The sequence below is a fragment of the Vulpes lagopus genome, chromosome 1, assembly GCF_018345385.1.
Source record: "Vulpes lagopus strain Blue_001 chromosome 1, ASM1834538v1, whole genome shotgun sequence".
Classification (NCBI taxonomy): domain Eukaryota; kingdom Metazoa; phylum Chordata; class Mammalia; order Carnivora; family Canidae; genus Vulpes; species Vulpes lagopus.
Window position 1 is genome coordinate 88,170,956 of NC_054824.1, and position 13,714 is coordinate 88,184,669.

General features: G+C 45.9%; 1 protein-coding gene across 4 annotated transcripts in view; it reads right to left on the reverse strand.

Annotated features, from left to right (window-relative positions):
- The window catches only part of PLCXD2 (phosphatidylinositol specific phospholipase C X domain containing 2), a 48,807-nt gene extending 35,983 nt beyond the window's left edge, over positions 1 to 12,824 (reverse strand). For all 4 annotated transcript variants that reach the window (XR_005983289.1, XR_005983288.1, XR_005983287.1 and 1 more), the window contains exon 1: positions 12,109 to 12,824. Coding sequence is in view for 1 of the 4 variants with exons in the window: in XM_041727099.1 (XP_041583033.1) it covers positions 12,109 to 12,271 (163 nt within the window). In the remaining 3 variants the exon portion in view is untranslated. The remainder of the gene's footprint in view (positions 1 to 12,108) is intronic.
- Positions 12,825 to 13,714: the final 890 nt, after the last annotated feature.

Genomic DNA, 13,714 nt, shown 5'->3' on the forward strand with positions numbered 1-13,714 from the left:
TCATTTGCCTTTTTGTTTTGATTACCTATATGTGACTCAGGTCACAAATCATCTGTCTGTGAGCTCAGCTGACTCCACCAAGATTTAACTACTTTTCACTTTGTGCTTCCACGGCCTCTTATTCACACTTGATGAACATGGGATACCTTGGGGCAATTATCTCCGTATCTGCCACTGACACCTGACTGTGAGTTTTCGAGGGTGGGAACATGCCTAATCACACCCGTGTCCCTAGAGTTCCTGAGTTTCTGGCACATAGTAAGCACTGAATACATACAAATAGAATAAATGCAAGCATCATTGCTTGAATAAAAACAGGTGTTTTGAGAGTTGCCTACGCAGGTAAGCCTAGGTCCTTTGATCCTTTCTCAAACTTCTCTTTGGTCAATGCACCTGCTTTAAACAGGCGGAGTTCACTGTCTGCACGTCCTCATTCTCAGCACCTGTATAGCCCCAGTTCCATTTATCTCCATCTGTCCTTCTAGCTTGAGTTATTTGGGTCAACGAAGAGGAATATGTAAGAAAACACACAGGACAGAAATAAACCAGAAAGGATGACCAAAGAAGCAGCTACACTAAAACATCGCATTGAACAGTTTAAAAGGAAAAGTCCCAGACAGCAGATTTCCTGTAACTCATGCCTGTGTAAATTATTTTCTGATTAACATCTCCTTGGGGTCTCCCATTTCACAAACCTGAGTTAGGTTCTTGGGAAGAATGTAGCATTCGTTAGAGAATGTGACTCTGTGCTGACAAATGCAGAAAGGCTGAGGCACCTTTAGGATGTACAGCATCTAGCCAATGAGTCCAGGGCTTGAGATTTGGGGACCAGTTGGCAGATTCCCAAACCAAAGAGTAATGTCTTTATTTATTTATTTTAAAATTTTTATTTATTTATTCATGAGAGACAGAGAGAGAGGCAGAGACCCAGGCAGAGGGAGAAGCAGGCTCCATGATGGGAGCCCGATGTGGGACTCGATCCCAGGACCTGGGGTCATGCCCTGAGCTGAATAAAGGCAGACGCTCAACAACTGAGGCACCCAGGCGTCCCAATAGTAACGTCTTTAAATCTTGTCAGCCCAAAGGGATAAACTTCACCTGTCTGACTGGGGTATTTTCCATTGGGCATGTGGGAGAGTATTAATAATAAACCATCAAACTGCCCACAAAATCTGAGAGGGCTGTGTGGCCATTTTAATTTTGAATCAGGTGCCTACTGAATTTGGAATTATTCACAATGTGACAGTCACTGGGTAAGGTACAACGCTGGAAAGTAGAGGATGCTGGTGAGTGAAGAGGCATCCCACTGTCTGAGGATCCACATTAGCCTGGGAATCCAGAGAGTTATTATCTGGTTTACCCCCCACCTGGCTGGATGGGCTAGACAGCTGGAGTAAATCACAGCTTTCCATGGTGCTTCTCAGACCTGGAATGTTGTCAAATGAGTTATTTATGTGTAAACCAAATACAAGCAGAGCTTCTCTTGTTCAAGGTCTGCCCCAACAGTCCCCACCTGTTGCCTGGAGAAGGGCACCAAGTCTCATCCAGGCTCTGAGGGGCACCATGAGAATTCCACTGCCCTAGATATTCTCCGAATTGGCCCCAACATCCTAGGATTTATGTGACTCAAAGGGGTTTAAATTCCATATATGGGAGGCATTTTAAAGACCTCTACAGATGCATGGTATCTATTCTTTTTTGAAAGACTTTCTCTTCCTCAAATGTCCGGTAGACTCTGATCCCCATCCCAAAGTAAGAGATTGCAGAGGTAATTCATTCATAAGAAATTCTTTCTCTATTTTGCTAATTATCCCTCTCCTTTGTCTTGAACAGACGACATCATTTCTGGTAAAGCAACACCTCTCAAAAGGCACTTGGTCATCCCCCCAACCCCCACCCCGATAAGACTTCTTAGTTCCAAGATAATCATGTTTTCTTTAACAGCTTCTCAGTTTTTAACACAAAAATGAGAATAACCCAAAGGTTTAGAGGAAAACATTCAGGGTAGAGGAAAAAGCTATATTAAATTAAATATTCTACAACAAAATTCTCCTGCTTTTATTAAGCTTTCTGGTATAACCCAAGATGTGAGTGAAATAAATGGTATTTGCCTGGTAAAGTTACTAAATGTTTCCATTTCACAGCTGATTTGTGCTGTAGTGCACAGAGCTAACCTCAACTCCCACCCCCAAGCTGCCAATATGGTTGAAGAAATCATTAAACAAGACGCGATAGGATTCATGCAGAACAAGCTAACAATAGATGAGCTTCTGAGGGTCTCTTATCTGGGACTAGAAATTCTGGATAGAGTTCCTGAACAAAGTAAAATTTTAGTTGAAATCTAAAGAAAAAAAAGTATGATAAGAAGAAAGACACTAACTTCAAACTCAAATCATCATATATTGGATATAATAGCTGTGGGTGAGGGTAGGGGATTGGGCAAATTGTCAAAAGACTGAGCTCTGAAATAATTTCCACTAGGCACTGTCTGTGCCCTTCTCCCAATTCTGATGTCTCACAGGTACCTCAAACTCAGGGTGCCCCAGCTTCCCTCCACCACCCCTACCCTGCTGCTTCTCCTGTATCCCTATTCTCACTCTCTGATTAATTGCCAAGTTCTGACGATACTTCCTCCGATCGCTTTCCTGGGTCTTCTCTCTCCCTTCGTCCACACTGTCACTCTCCTCCTCGGGCCAGCATCCCCTCCCATGTGGATGGCCTCATCAACAACCTAACCAGTCCAGCTGGCAACAGACCTCCCAGTTCCAATATACTTCATGGACCGTAGCCAGAGTGGTCTTTCCAAAGCATAGCGCTGACTTTGTCATTCACCTGCTTAATAACATCCTTCCCACCACTGCTGAGGTGAAGCTAAATGACTTTAACATGGCTTATTAGACCTCCCTGGGTCATGCCACTCACTCCTTGCCCCTCTCCTCCCTCCAACCTAGAGTACAACTACTGTGAGCATATCGGCTTGTTAAGTGGGCCATTCTCTCTTCGAGGTCTTCACCCATGTTATTTCCTCTCCTAGAACGCTCTCATCCTTCCCATTGCAGTTTATTCATCACTTCCTCTAGGAGGTATCTATGGACACCCAAGTCTTGTTAAAGATGCCAGTGCCATATGCTTCTTCCAGCAGAAACTTCTACCTCCCCAATCATCCTACACAGTATATTGTGTTATAACCACTTGATTTGTTTTTTTAAGAACAGTTACTCATCACATGCAATATAACTTGATTAAATGTCCATTTTTCTAGGGTACCCGGGTGGCTCATTCGGTTATGTGTCTATCTTCAGCTCAGGTCATGATCTCGTGGTCCTGGGATGGAGCCCCACATTGGGCTTCCTGCTCAGCGGGGAGTCTGCTTATCCCTCTGACCCTCCCCCCACTTGCGTGCTCTGTCAAATAAATTAATAAAATCTTTTTTTAAAAAGTCCATTTCTCCAACTAGATTGTAAGCTCTTGAAAGGTGCGAACTGTGTGTAATGATCATCACTGAATCACCAGTGTCTAGGAGAGGGCCTGGCATATGAGAGGAAATCAATATATATGTATTAAATAGAAATGAAAGAAGTAGCAAGTTTCTTATATCACTCCTCAGCATTCTTTTTTTAAAAAATATTTTATTTATTTGCCAGAGAGAGAATGGTAGGCAGAAGGAGAGGGAGAAGCAGACTCTCCACTGAGCAAGGCGCCTGATGCAGGCAGGACCCTGGGATCACGACCTGAGTAGAAGGCAGATGCTTAACTGATAGAGCCACCCAGGCACCCACCTCTCAGCATTCCTAATAACTGATATGCCATTTTGTTTCTCTTCACCCTTATGCAGTTATCTGGGGGCTTTTCACTCATTCCTGATCAAGTCATTTCAATGGCTGCTTTTTGCCCTGGGATGATGTTTAAAGTTTAATCTTAGCATGACACAGAAGACTCATTAGCCTAATTTTTCAGCCTCATCTCTGTTCCTTTGTTTAAATGAAATCTAAGTTCTGACCACGCCAGACTGCTTGGGTTTCTTCAAGGTTACCCAGATCTCTTGCTCCTTGGTACTTCTGCATTGTGACAACCTTCCCTCTACCTGTTAACACCTGGCTATTTTCTATGTGCTCTTTATGATTCAATCCAAGGCTCATTTCCTCTTGAAAGCCCAATCTACCAGGCTTCCTGCCTCGTCCCAGTAATGGAATCGGGAGTTGGCTTTCTGAGTGTTACAGTACCCTATGTATTCTTCTCCATAGTGTTTGAATTTTAGCTTTCTTCTCTTGTAACTTTGAGTTCAGGTCATTGTCCTGGCAGGAGGTACCCATTATATGAGCACTGTGTGTCAATTTGGCAGAAAAAAATTACAGGTGCTTGTTGACTCCTTTTGCTATACGTAATGAAAACCAAAAGAAGCAAAAGTTCAGGAAGGAGGGATGCTGTCTTCACCTTCATCTCTTTGACCTTTTTTCCATCTGGTTTCAATTATATTTTATAAGAATATTGCTTTCAGCACATAAGCCTTCAAATCATACATGTTCATAAAATATTCATCTCAGTCTGACAGAGTCTAGGAATCGTTCAGTTCCACCATTCCTGCAGACTGCTGCGCACTCCAAGACATTAGCATTACAGGGTCCAAACGCTTCCTATTTCTTCTTTTATTTTGATATTTGTAGGTCTGTACGGTGAAAAAAAGTAGTGACCAAATGTTCTCTGGAAAAAGATAATACCTTACAACCAACAGTTCTGGAAAAATTGGAAATTAAAAAAAAACACACCTGTTATTCTTTTAGAAAATTCTAGCTGCTTAGTAGACTATGAATCCAAGACCGCTGATACTTCATAATTAGCACAACCTACACATCCCCTTAGAGCAGTGCTGGCCTCTGTGGCCAAACCCACGTTATCCTGGAGCTACTAGAGACCTACTAATGTAATCCTCCCAGGTACTGTTTGATTCTTATGGGAGCTCAGCAATATAATCCAAATTCCCGGAGCTGTGAGAAGCGGAGCCTCACTCAGCCAGGCGTGTAACTGCTCAAATCAGCACCGTCACAGTTCTCCTCTACCTCTGTATGGTTCTTGACGTGTGTTCAAATCCTTTCACGCACACAAACACACCCACCTACTACAATGTCTATAAATAATCCCTCCTCTGCAGGCCTGGTTTGAAAACTCTAATTAGGGTTACTCAGCATTTGTAAAGAGGTTCAAGCTTTTCCCAAAGGCAAAGCATTTCACTAACAGTTACTTCTCCCTGCCTGGATTTAGCTCTCAGGACCTAGGGGGAGACTGGAACCAACCTGTCTCCTGGTGGGGATGGGGGTGGGGGTGAGGGGGTAGTCAGCTCAAATCTGTGATAGAAGCCAACTGTCAGCTTCAGAGGCACATCTGAAAGAGCAGCATGCAGGGGAAGGTGGCAGGCTCCTAGGATTTGAGATGTCCTTAGGCATGTTTTGCAAAATCTTTATCAAGAGAAAACAGCAACAGGCATGAGAATCTGAGCTCTCCTGAGGTCATAGCTCAGTGTGTGTGCTCTGGGCAATGGGTAATATGTGTATGTTAGTGTGTGTGTTGGGGGCCATGTGTATGTTGCCAAGGATTGTGAGCCTATTCCAACGGCTGGGGAAAGAGTTATAAGGTATGTGTAAAGATCTATTCAAAGGAAAGTATTTTGGAACATCCCTACTCTTGAGCTGGGAACGAGACTGGGTTAAGAGGGCGAGCGATAGGGAAATGAGCAGAGGAGGAGCAAAGTTAACAGTATGCCCCTGTTACAGAGAGTTGCACTTTTCCCAAAGGCTTTGGATGGTTGGAGGTGACAGGGTTTGACAGCTGAATTTGGGATGGGGGACACAGTAAGGAGCTAAGGAGGATTTTCTGGCTCCCATCATCAGCTGCCCTCATGCTGCACTTAAGCCTCCCTTGGGACCCACATTCTGGGCAACCTGCCATGTATCCTCCCTTAACTGGAAGTCTCCTTGAGGGGGTGACCATTCAGGTTATCCTGATCTGATCAGAGAACACTGAGCCACATAGCTTAACTGGAAGGTCATCTCCCTAACTGGACTGTAAATTACCTGAGGGTATGCATTGCTCTTATACTTCTTTTTGGTTGTCCAGTCCAGGTGCAGGTTTTTAATAAATCCATCATAATTAATTTTAATGACACATTATTTTGTGACAGGAACTCTTCTAAGCCTGCTATATGAATTAATTTATTTAATTGTTACACTAACTAAATGGTGTAGTGCCATTACTATCTCTGTTTTACAGAGAAAGACTATAACACAGAGAAGTAAATTTGCCCAAGGTCACAGTCTTGAGGCAAAGAGCTGAAGTTCAAATCCAGGCAGAGTGGCTCTCGCATTAATGCTCTAAACCAATCCATGGTTTGTTCTGCTTCCTGCAGACACATGGGATCCCTGAATTTCTTGTGGCTTTGGCATGATTGGGGGGCACCAGTGGGGAAGTCTAAGGAAGTGATGAGCCTCCTTAAAAAAGACCTACTGATAAGAACACCAAAGTCATAGCTTCTTTTTATTCCTCACCATGGCCACCCAGAGGAAAAATGAAAAACACCAAAAACGTACTCCCACTTAAGATTCTATTTTGGTTCCAGAAGACTGTTTTTTCTTGATTGGGTCAGCCCTGGTAGACTCCACTTGATCCTTGGTTTTCCACAGCCTCAAATCCTCTAGGAGAATGGGTTTCTATATAGGGCCAATTCATGGCTCATGCTATCTGCAAAGTGGAGCCTTTGACTTCTTGTTCCACAATGTATGTTATGCCCTTTTGGGTCTCCAAATCTCTTTTAGAGGCACCAGACCTAATAAAACTTCCAACAGCAGGATTTGAGTCATGATCCCTTCATCCTGCCCCCGTCGTAACCTCATTGTCCACATGTCACACGTGTAGGAAGTGAGAAGATCTACAGAACTCACGAAGCGGTCAAAGGCAGAACTGCATGGGGCAAGGATAGAATTCCAGAAAGGTCAAAAAGAAGGGGATGGCCATCAGGAAGATGAGAAGAGAGAACGGTCTGGGAACTGGAGAGCAATGAGGAGCATCTGAGCAGGGGTTGACACTGGAAAGGGAGAGGCCAGGTCAGTGGAAGGAAGGTGAAGAGGGGAACAAGAAATGAGAGCCGGCTGAGGATGAGGCCAGACAGGAAACACGAGAAGCTCAAATGTGACAAGGGAAGGGAGAAGGCAGAAAGGATGCGGGGAGAAAGAACTGTTCCTAGGACACAGGTTACACCAGAATCCTGCCTCTCATTCTCCTGACCATTTTGCTCTGCCTCAGAATTTTCATTTCCAATGGGGCTCAGTGATGAGCCTTTATCTAGAGCTATGGGAATATTATGCAGAAGTAACAAGAGATGGTTGGAAAATGTTCAGGTGTCTTCATATGGCTTTTTCGCCAGGTAAACCTAACCAATCCATTCAGTTTAGCTCTGATTGCAACTGAACATGAAAGCAGCTGCAAACAAGCCACTCTCCAGCATCCTTACTCTCTGGCTCCTTGCTTTCAATCATCCACTTGTCACCAAGGACCAAGCTGCCACCCTGTACTAGGACCTAGGATTATAAAGAGAAAGAAGTCATACTCTCTGAGTGCAAGTTGTTCACAGATGATGTAGAAGACAGCCGAAAACCACAAGGTGCTCAGAAGTGCTATGATAAAGGAACAAAGCATTACAGAGAGGCAGGGAGAAAGCCCTCCAACCATTTCCCATATACCCCCACTCCTTAACTTAACTGGTTGATCTCATCAGGAAAGTCCCCTTCCAACCCAGACTGCCTGCCTAGCCTTGATATTTTGACAATTCTCCAAATCTTGGTTCAAACGCCGTATTTTTTCAGCAAAGTAGTTCCTAATCTGAGAAGTAGGAATTAAATAGGAATTTATCTTTCCATTCTGTGTGTTTCTATAACACCTTCTTTATATCTCTGTTTTAATATTTACCCCAATTATTTTTAACTATATATAGTGATTTATATATTTAAAACCCTAGATCGTAAGCTCCTTCATACTAAGGTTTATGCCTGATTCAGATTTGGGTCTCCCCCAGGCCTGAGCATGGAGGTTTCTTAAAATGTACTCAGGGTCAGTTTATTTAGAGTAATTAACCTACAATTCCTTTTAGGATGCTAAAGTGAGAGGACCCTGCTTCATTCCGGCAGTTGTGAGTACTTGTTTGCACATGCCACAAATAATTTCTTGTTTTACAGAGACATAAAAGAACTGGCTTTTAGACCTAAAATGATTCATTCTTCTCATCTCTTTTCACGTTTGGACAAAGAACGCGTATTTAAAAAAAAGCCTCCAACTAATCAAAGAATTGTTAATTTGGAGAAGACTCTATATTTCATTTAATCTCATATCTTAATTACAAATGAGGAAACTAAATCCCAAGAAATTCAGATACTTCTTCAATATCACACAGCCAGAATCAACAGTACTGAATTTCTCAAGTTCAAGGCTTTCTTCAATAGACCAAACAGTTTACTTTCAAGAAAAAGAAGGGGAAAGCATGGCTTAAAAAAGAAAAGAAATATACTAAAATATAGAAAAAGAATTCACTGAAAACTATACATATGATAGAAAATGTTTTTCCTATCAGCCCATTTGTCCATAAAGAATATCATGCTTTCACTAACATCAGTGAAAATGTTTGTAAAGCTTTACTTTAGGGCAGCCTGGGTGGCTCAGTGGTTTAGCACCTGCCTTTGGCCCAGGGCGTGATCCTGGAGACGTGGGATCCCTGCATGGATCCTGCTTCTCCCTCTGCCTGTGTCCTCTCTCTCTCTCTCTCTCTCTCTCTCTCTCTCTCTCTCTCGTCTCTCATGAATAAATAAATATTTTTTTAAAAAAGCTTTAATTTAAAAATCTGACTTCTGCAATTTCCAGATCCTTTACCCTTGGGGTCTCCAATCTAAAGAGCTGGCAGTGAGATTTGTTCTGAGTTTCTTCTCCACTATATTTCAATACATTTGAGTGATACTGGCCATTAACAGGTGCTCTTAACAGTTGTGTAAGTAAAATAATACATCAAAGCTTTGCTGAGAGGCGCACATTCACACATGTTCTCTCCCATCACGACTTAGGCAAATGCGGCAGATGCACTCAAATTTAATGTAGTTTACTCCATCTCAGTTCTGCTGTTGTTGCCAGAACCTTGCCTTTTTCCTGAACTTCCTCAGGTCAATGCTGCCCCCCCACCCCATCCTGGACAGATGTGACACAGTTTTACAGACACCTGATGGCTAGCACACAGGAGCACATGTGTGCATGCACACCACACAAAATAGGCCTAAGCAATAAACTCGAATTTAAAACTTCCTGGGTTCCAATTCTAAACAGGGCTATACACACACACACACACACACACACATTGTATATATAACACACATATAAACATATATAATCGTAAACATGGAAATACATATATTACTCAGATATATAATATATACACATATATGTCTGTCTGTCTCTATCTCTTCACAGTGATACAATAACCACTCAGATAAAGAACACCTAGTCTTAAAAATTATTTCATTTGCAGCAGAGGACAGTCTGTGAAAACTGGTTTTTAGTTAAGAGACTACTACTCCCTCCCCAGGAAACAAAACACACACAGCTGCTCTGCACTCCCCCAGGCCCCCTGAGGGGCACAGGGATAGTGCAGGGGTTTTGGAAAAAACGAGATGGGGGCTTAAATGTTAGTTCTATTATTTGCCATTTGTGTGATCTTAAAAAAGATTACTTAACCTCTGGACAACACCACTTTTCTATTTCCAAAATGAGGATATCAGTACCTATCTTGGAGGTGTAGAGACCTGAGGTGATGTTTGCCAGTGGTAGCACTTAGTAAAAAACTATTATGATGAAGGTGATCATGAAGGGGAAGAGGTAGAGGGGAAATGAGGGAGGAAGATGATGGATTCCACTTCCTGAATGCCTTCTGTATTTCAGAATTTCTCCACAAGGCTTAGCAGAACTTGACTGCTAGTCATTAGCTAGGGAATATTAAGCTTGAGGGAAGGGAAAGGAAATCGGTGTGTCGGGGGGGGGGGGTGCAGAATTGGGTGTGGGGGGCCCATAAATGGCTAGCACTGCATGTGATTCTCCTGTGTTGAACACATACACGCATACGTTCATGCCCCTTCCACTGCTGGGAAGAGGGCACTCACAGAAGAGAATTTAGCATGTTGAGGGGTCAAGGTCATTTTTTACTTTTCTTTCTTTTCTTTTCTTTTCTTTTCTTTCTTTCTTTCTTTCTTTCTTTTTCTTTCTTCTCTTTTTCTTTTTTTTTTTTTTTTTTTATTTTTCCTGCACAGAAGGACCAGACTTCACAAAGTAGGGTGAACAAATTCCCATGTCCTCCATGGTGACTAATCATATAGCATTTCTAGTTACAGCAGCAGGCTCTGGATCTTTGCCCCCTTCCCCTGGAAGTTCTAGTAACTGTGAGGTACCCTATAGATTGCAAGAACAAATGCCCAGCTCCTTTCTGGAGTCACGGTGTCAGAGCGCACAGCCAAGCCACAGACGGAGCTGCTGCTGTGGTTTGACCTGCCCGTCCAAAGTCCAACAGGAAGGAGGAAGCCCCAACCTACCCGGACGTGCCCTGAATGACAGAGCCATTTAGGCCAGCCGAAGATGCCAGGCTGTTTGCAAACACACACTACCTGCCATACCACCTGACCAAACAATTCCACCGGAAAGCCTGAAGGCAAATGACTAATGTTAAAAGAAGCCCGTGCATCAGTTCAGTGATGATTCCACAGGCGTCAAATTAACATGGAAAAGACCTGTTCTGAAGCATGACCATCTGGCATTTCCCAAGGAGCCACAGCCAATGGCTGATAAAACACCAGTGATCATAACTATAAAGACATTTAGCAGCCCTGTCCTTGCTCAAAAGCAGCAAGAGCTCATCAGGACAATGAACCTGGAAGACCTCCAAAAGAAGAGGCTAGTAAGGAAAAGGCTGCATCTGAAGCCAGCTCTGCTCTTCCTCATGCATAGAAAGCAAAGATCTGGGTTGCATGAGGTCATGCAAAAAATCAGACTGCTCCCAAGGATGCTTGGGAGTTTGTCTGGTAGTCCAGGGGTGAACGTCAATTGTTATGTCTCCAGGTGAGAGAGAACATTGGCAGTAGTCCATTTCCTGCTCCTAGGGGTGCTTTTCAAGTACAGGCATCTGGGGCTTTGCCCAGCGCAGCAGACCCAGATCACTGTAGGCCAAACATCCTTCCCTAGAAACCATTACTTCACCGTTTTTGAGTGGAAGCAAGAGGACAAATTTAACGAGAGAGAGATACCAAGGCTTAAACCCCCCCCGGGGGGAGGGGGGAACAGTGGCTGGAGCAGAAGTGCTTTTCAAGGCTTCGGTTCTGGATCAGTCAGGCAGACACCTGTGTGTATATATAGACAAATCTTCAAACACCACCTCATCACACCTAATGACTGCCTGTGACCTCTGCGGAGCATCTGTATTCTCTACTTCTGGCTTTTCCAACAGCACAAATATGGGTCTTTACACTCAGTCCTGGTTCTCAATCTATTCCCTAACGCTAGTCTTTGTTTGTTTGTTTTTTTCCGATAGGCAAGGTCAGATAAATGAGAAAGAAAATACTTTTCAGTTTTAATTTTGATCCAGATCTAAAATTGTTAAATGACTTTTTATTCATCACTCTCCATCTCTCCCCTTTTTTCCTTCAGTGATTCAGGTAAATGCCCTCTCCTCCCCTGCCCCCCATCACGTGGCCTGGTTCCCCCAGGAAGAAAGTCAACATTCTTAGAATGAGGCTATCAAGTAAAAACAAAACAAACAGAAACAGAAAGACGCAAACAGACAAACAACAAACAAACAAAAAATGGTGCTTCCATTCTCCCCGGTCCCTTTGGCCAATGATGCGGTGTGCTTAAATCCGTTTACAGCAGCTGCTTGGGTTGTTAAGTTTTGGGCCGTTACTGAAAAGGTTTAGTAAGGTCCCTGCCAATTGTCGTCGCAGCACAACAGAAAAGCAACCCAAGCCCTTAGTAACAACGACACTACAATGGCAGAAGCAAACGGGGGGGTGGGCACAAGTAGGAAGAGAAGAAGAGTACCTGGGATCGCCAGATTGGAAAGGGGGACGTTGTGGAGGTGAGCGGGCAGCGAGGCCATCCAGTCGGCGTTGCAGACCTCCGATGATGTCTTGGTCCCGCTGGGGTTGGGGGAGCAGATGGTCCCCATCCTGAGTTTCCTCCTTACCTTCCTAACTGCTAGCATCCCTCTTTGTCAGTCAACAAACTGCCCAGGCTCAGCTCGGTGCCACTCACTCACTCACTCACTCGAGAGCATCGTGGCCCGTCGGGGCCACCTGGGTCGGGCCAGTCTTGCAGAAAGACCTGCCGGCCCGGGACGCGGGGCGCAGAGGTGGCCCCCGCCCCGCCCCCCCGCAGCCCTGCAGCCCCCGCAGCCCCCGCCCTCGCCGGCCCAGCCGCCCTTCCCCTCCCCTAATCTGCTCAGAGCTGGCTCCGTTAAACTTCTTACGTGGCCCCCAGGAGCCGGGGCCAGGTAGGCCCGGGGCAGCCACGCCCGCAGCCGCTCACACGACAGGTGCCCCCGCGCTCACTGCCGCGCCGGAGGGTCGGTGCCCCGCGAGCGCCCGGACGCGACCTCGGCGGCCAGACCTGCGCCCGGGTGGGCGGCCCCGGCGGGCGCGGACGCTGCGGCCCCTCCTCCTCCTCCTCCTCCCCCCGCGGCCTCCCGGCTCACGCTCCCCCTGCCCTGCGGCTCCGCCACGGCGCCCCGAGCAGCAGCCGGCGGCCCGCGGACCCCGGCGGCCCTGCCCCGCCCCGCACTGCCGGGCAGATTTGCCGGGCTGCGCGGCCCGTGATTGGCCGCCGGCGGGGCGCGCTCCGATTGGCTGCCCTGCGAGGCCCCGCCCCCGCCCCGCCCCGGCCCCGCCCCCAGCCCCCTCCCGCCCCGCAGAGCTGCCCGGCGCCGCGCGCTCGCCCGACCTCCCGCCTGCCGCGCAGCCCGCACCCCGAGGTTGAACGCGAGCCCAGACGTTTCTTCCCTTGCACCTTTCTCCTCCCCGCGCACACGCGCTGACAGTCGCAGAGCGTGTATTGCATGTCCGGTAAAACCACAGCAGCAGCCGCGGAAAACACGGGAAGTGAAGAAGCCGAGAGAGGCGCAGTGTGTCACCCTCCAGGATGGTTTGCTGCGACCGCGGGGAAGGTCTACTTTGCACAGCACTTGTCCCCATTTTTTCCAGAGGACGGGATGATGCTTACTTACGGTGGTGATTATTCTGGTATTTGAAACCTTCTTCCAAATTCTTTGCCCCATTTGCTCTTCACGGGACCCCCAAAGGGCAGGGAGGCTTGCGGGTAGGATGCCCTTTTGGCAGATGAGATGGAAGTCCTGGGGCATGCAGGGAGCAGTTCGTGTCCTGGCAGTTATCTGCAAAGGCCATTTAAACGAAACAAACAAACAAAAAGCCCCTCGAGTCCAGAGGCTTGCAGGCACACAAACTCGTTTCCCTGCTTTCTGCAATATTCCCTACTCCTTCAAGTGGTGCTTTTTTTAAAAAAATATTTTATTTATTTATTCATGAGAGACAGAGAGAGAGAGAGAAGCAGAGACACAGGCAGAGGGAGAAGCAGGATCCCGGGACTCCAGGATCATGCCCTGCGCGGAATGCAGGTGCTAAACCGCTGAGCC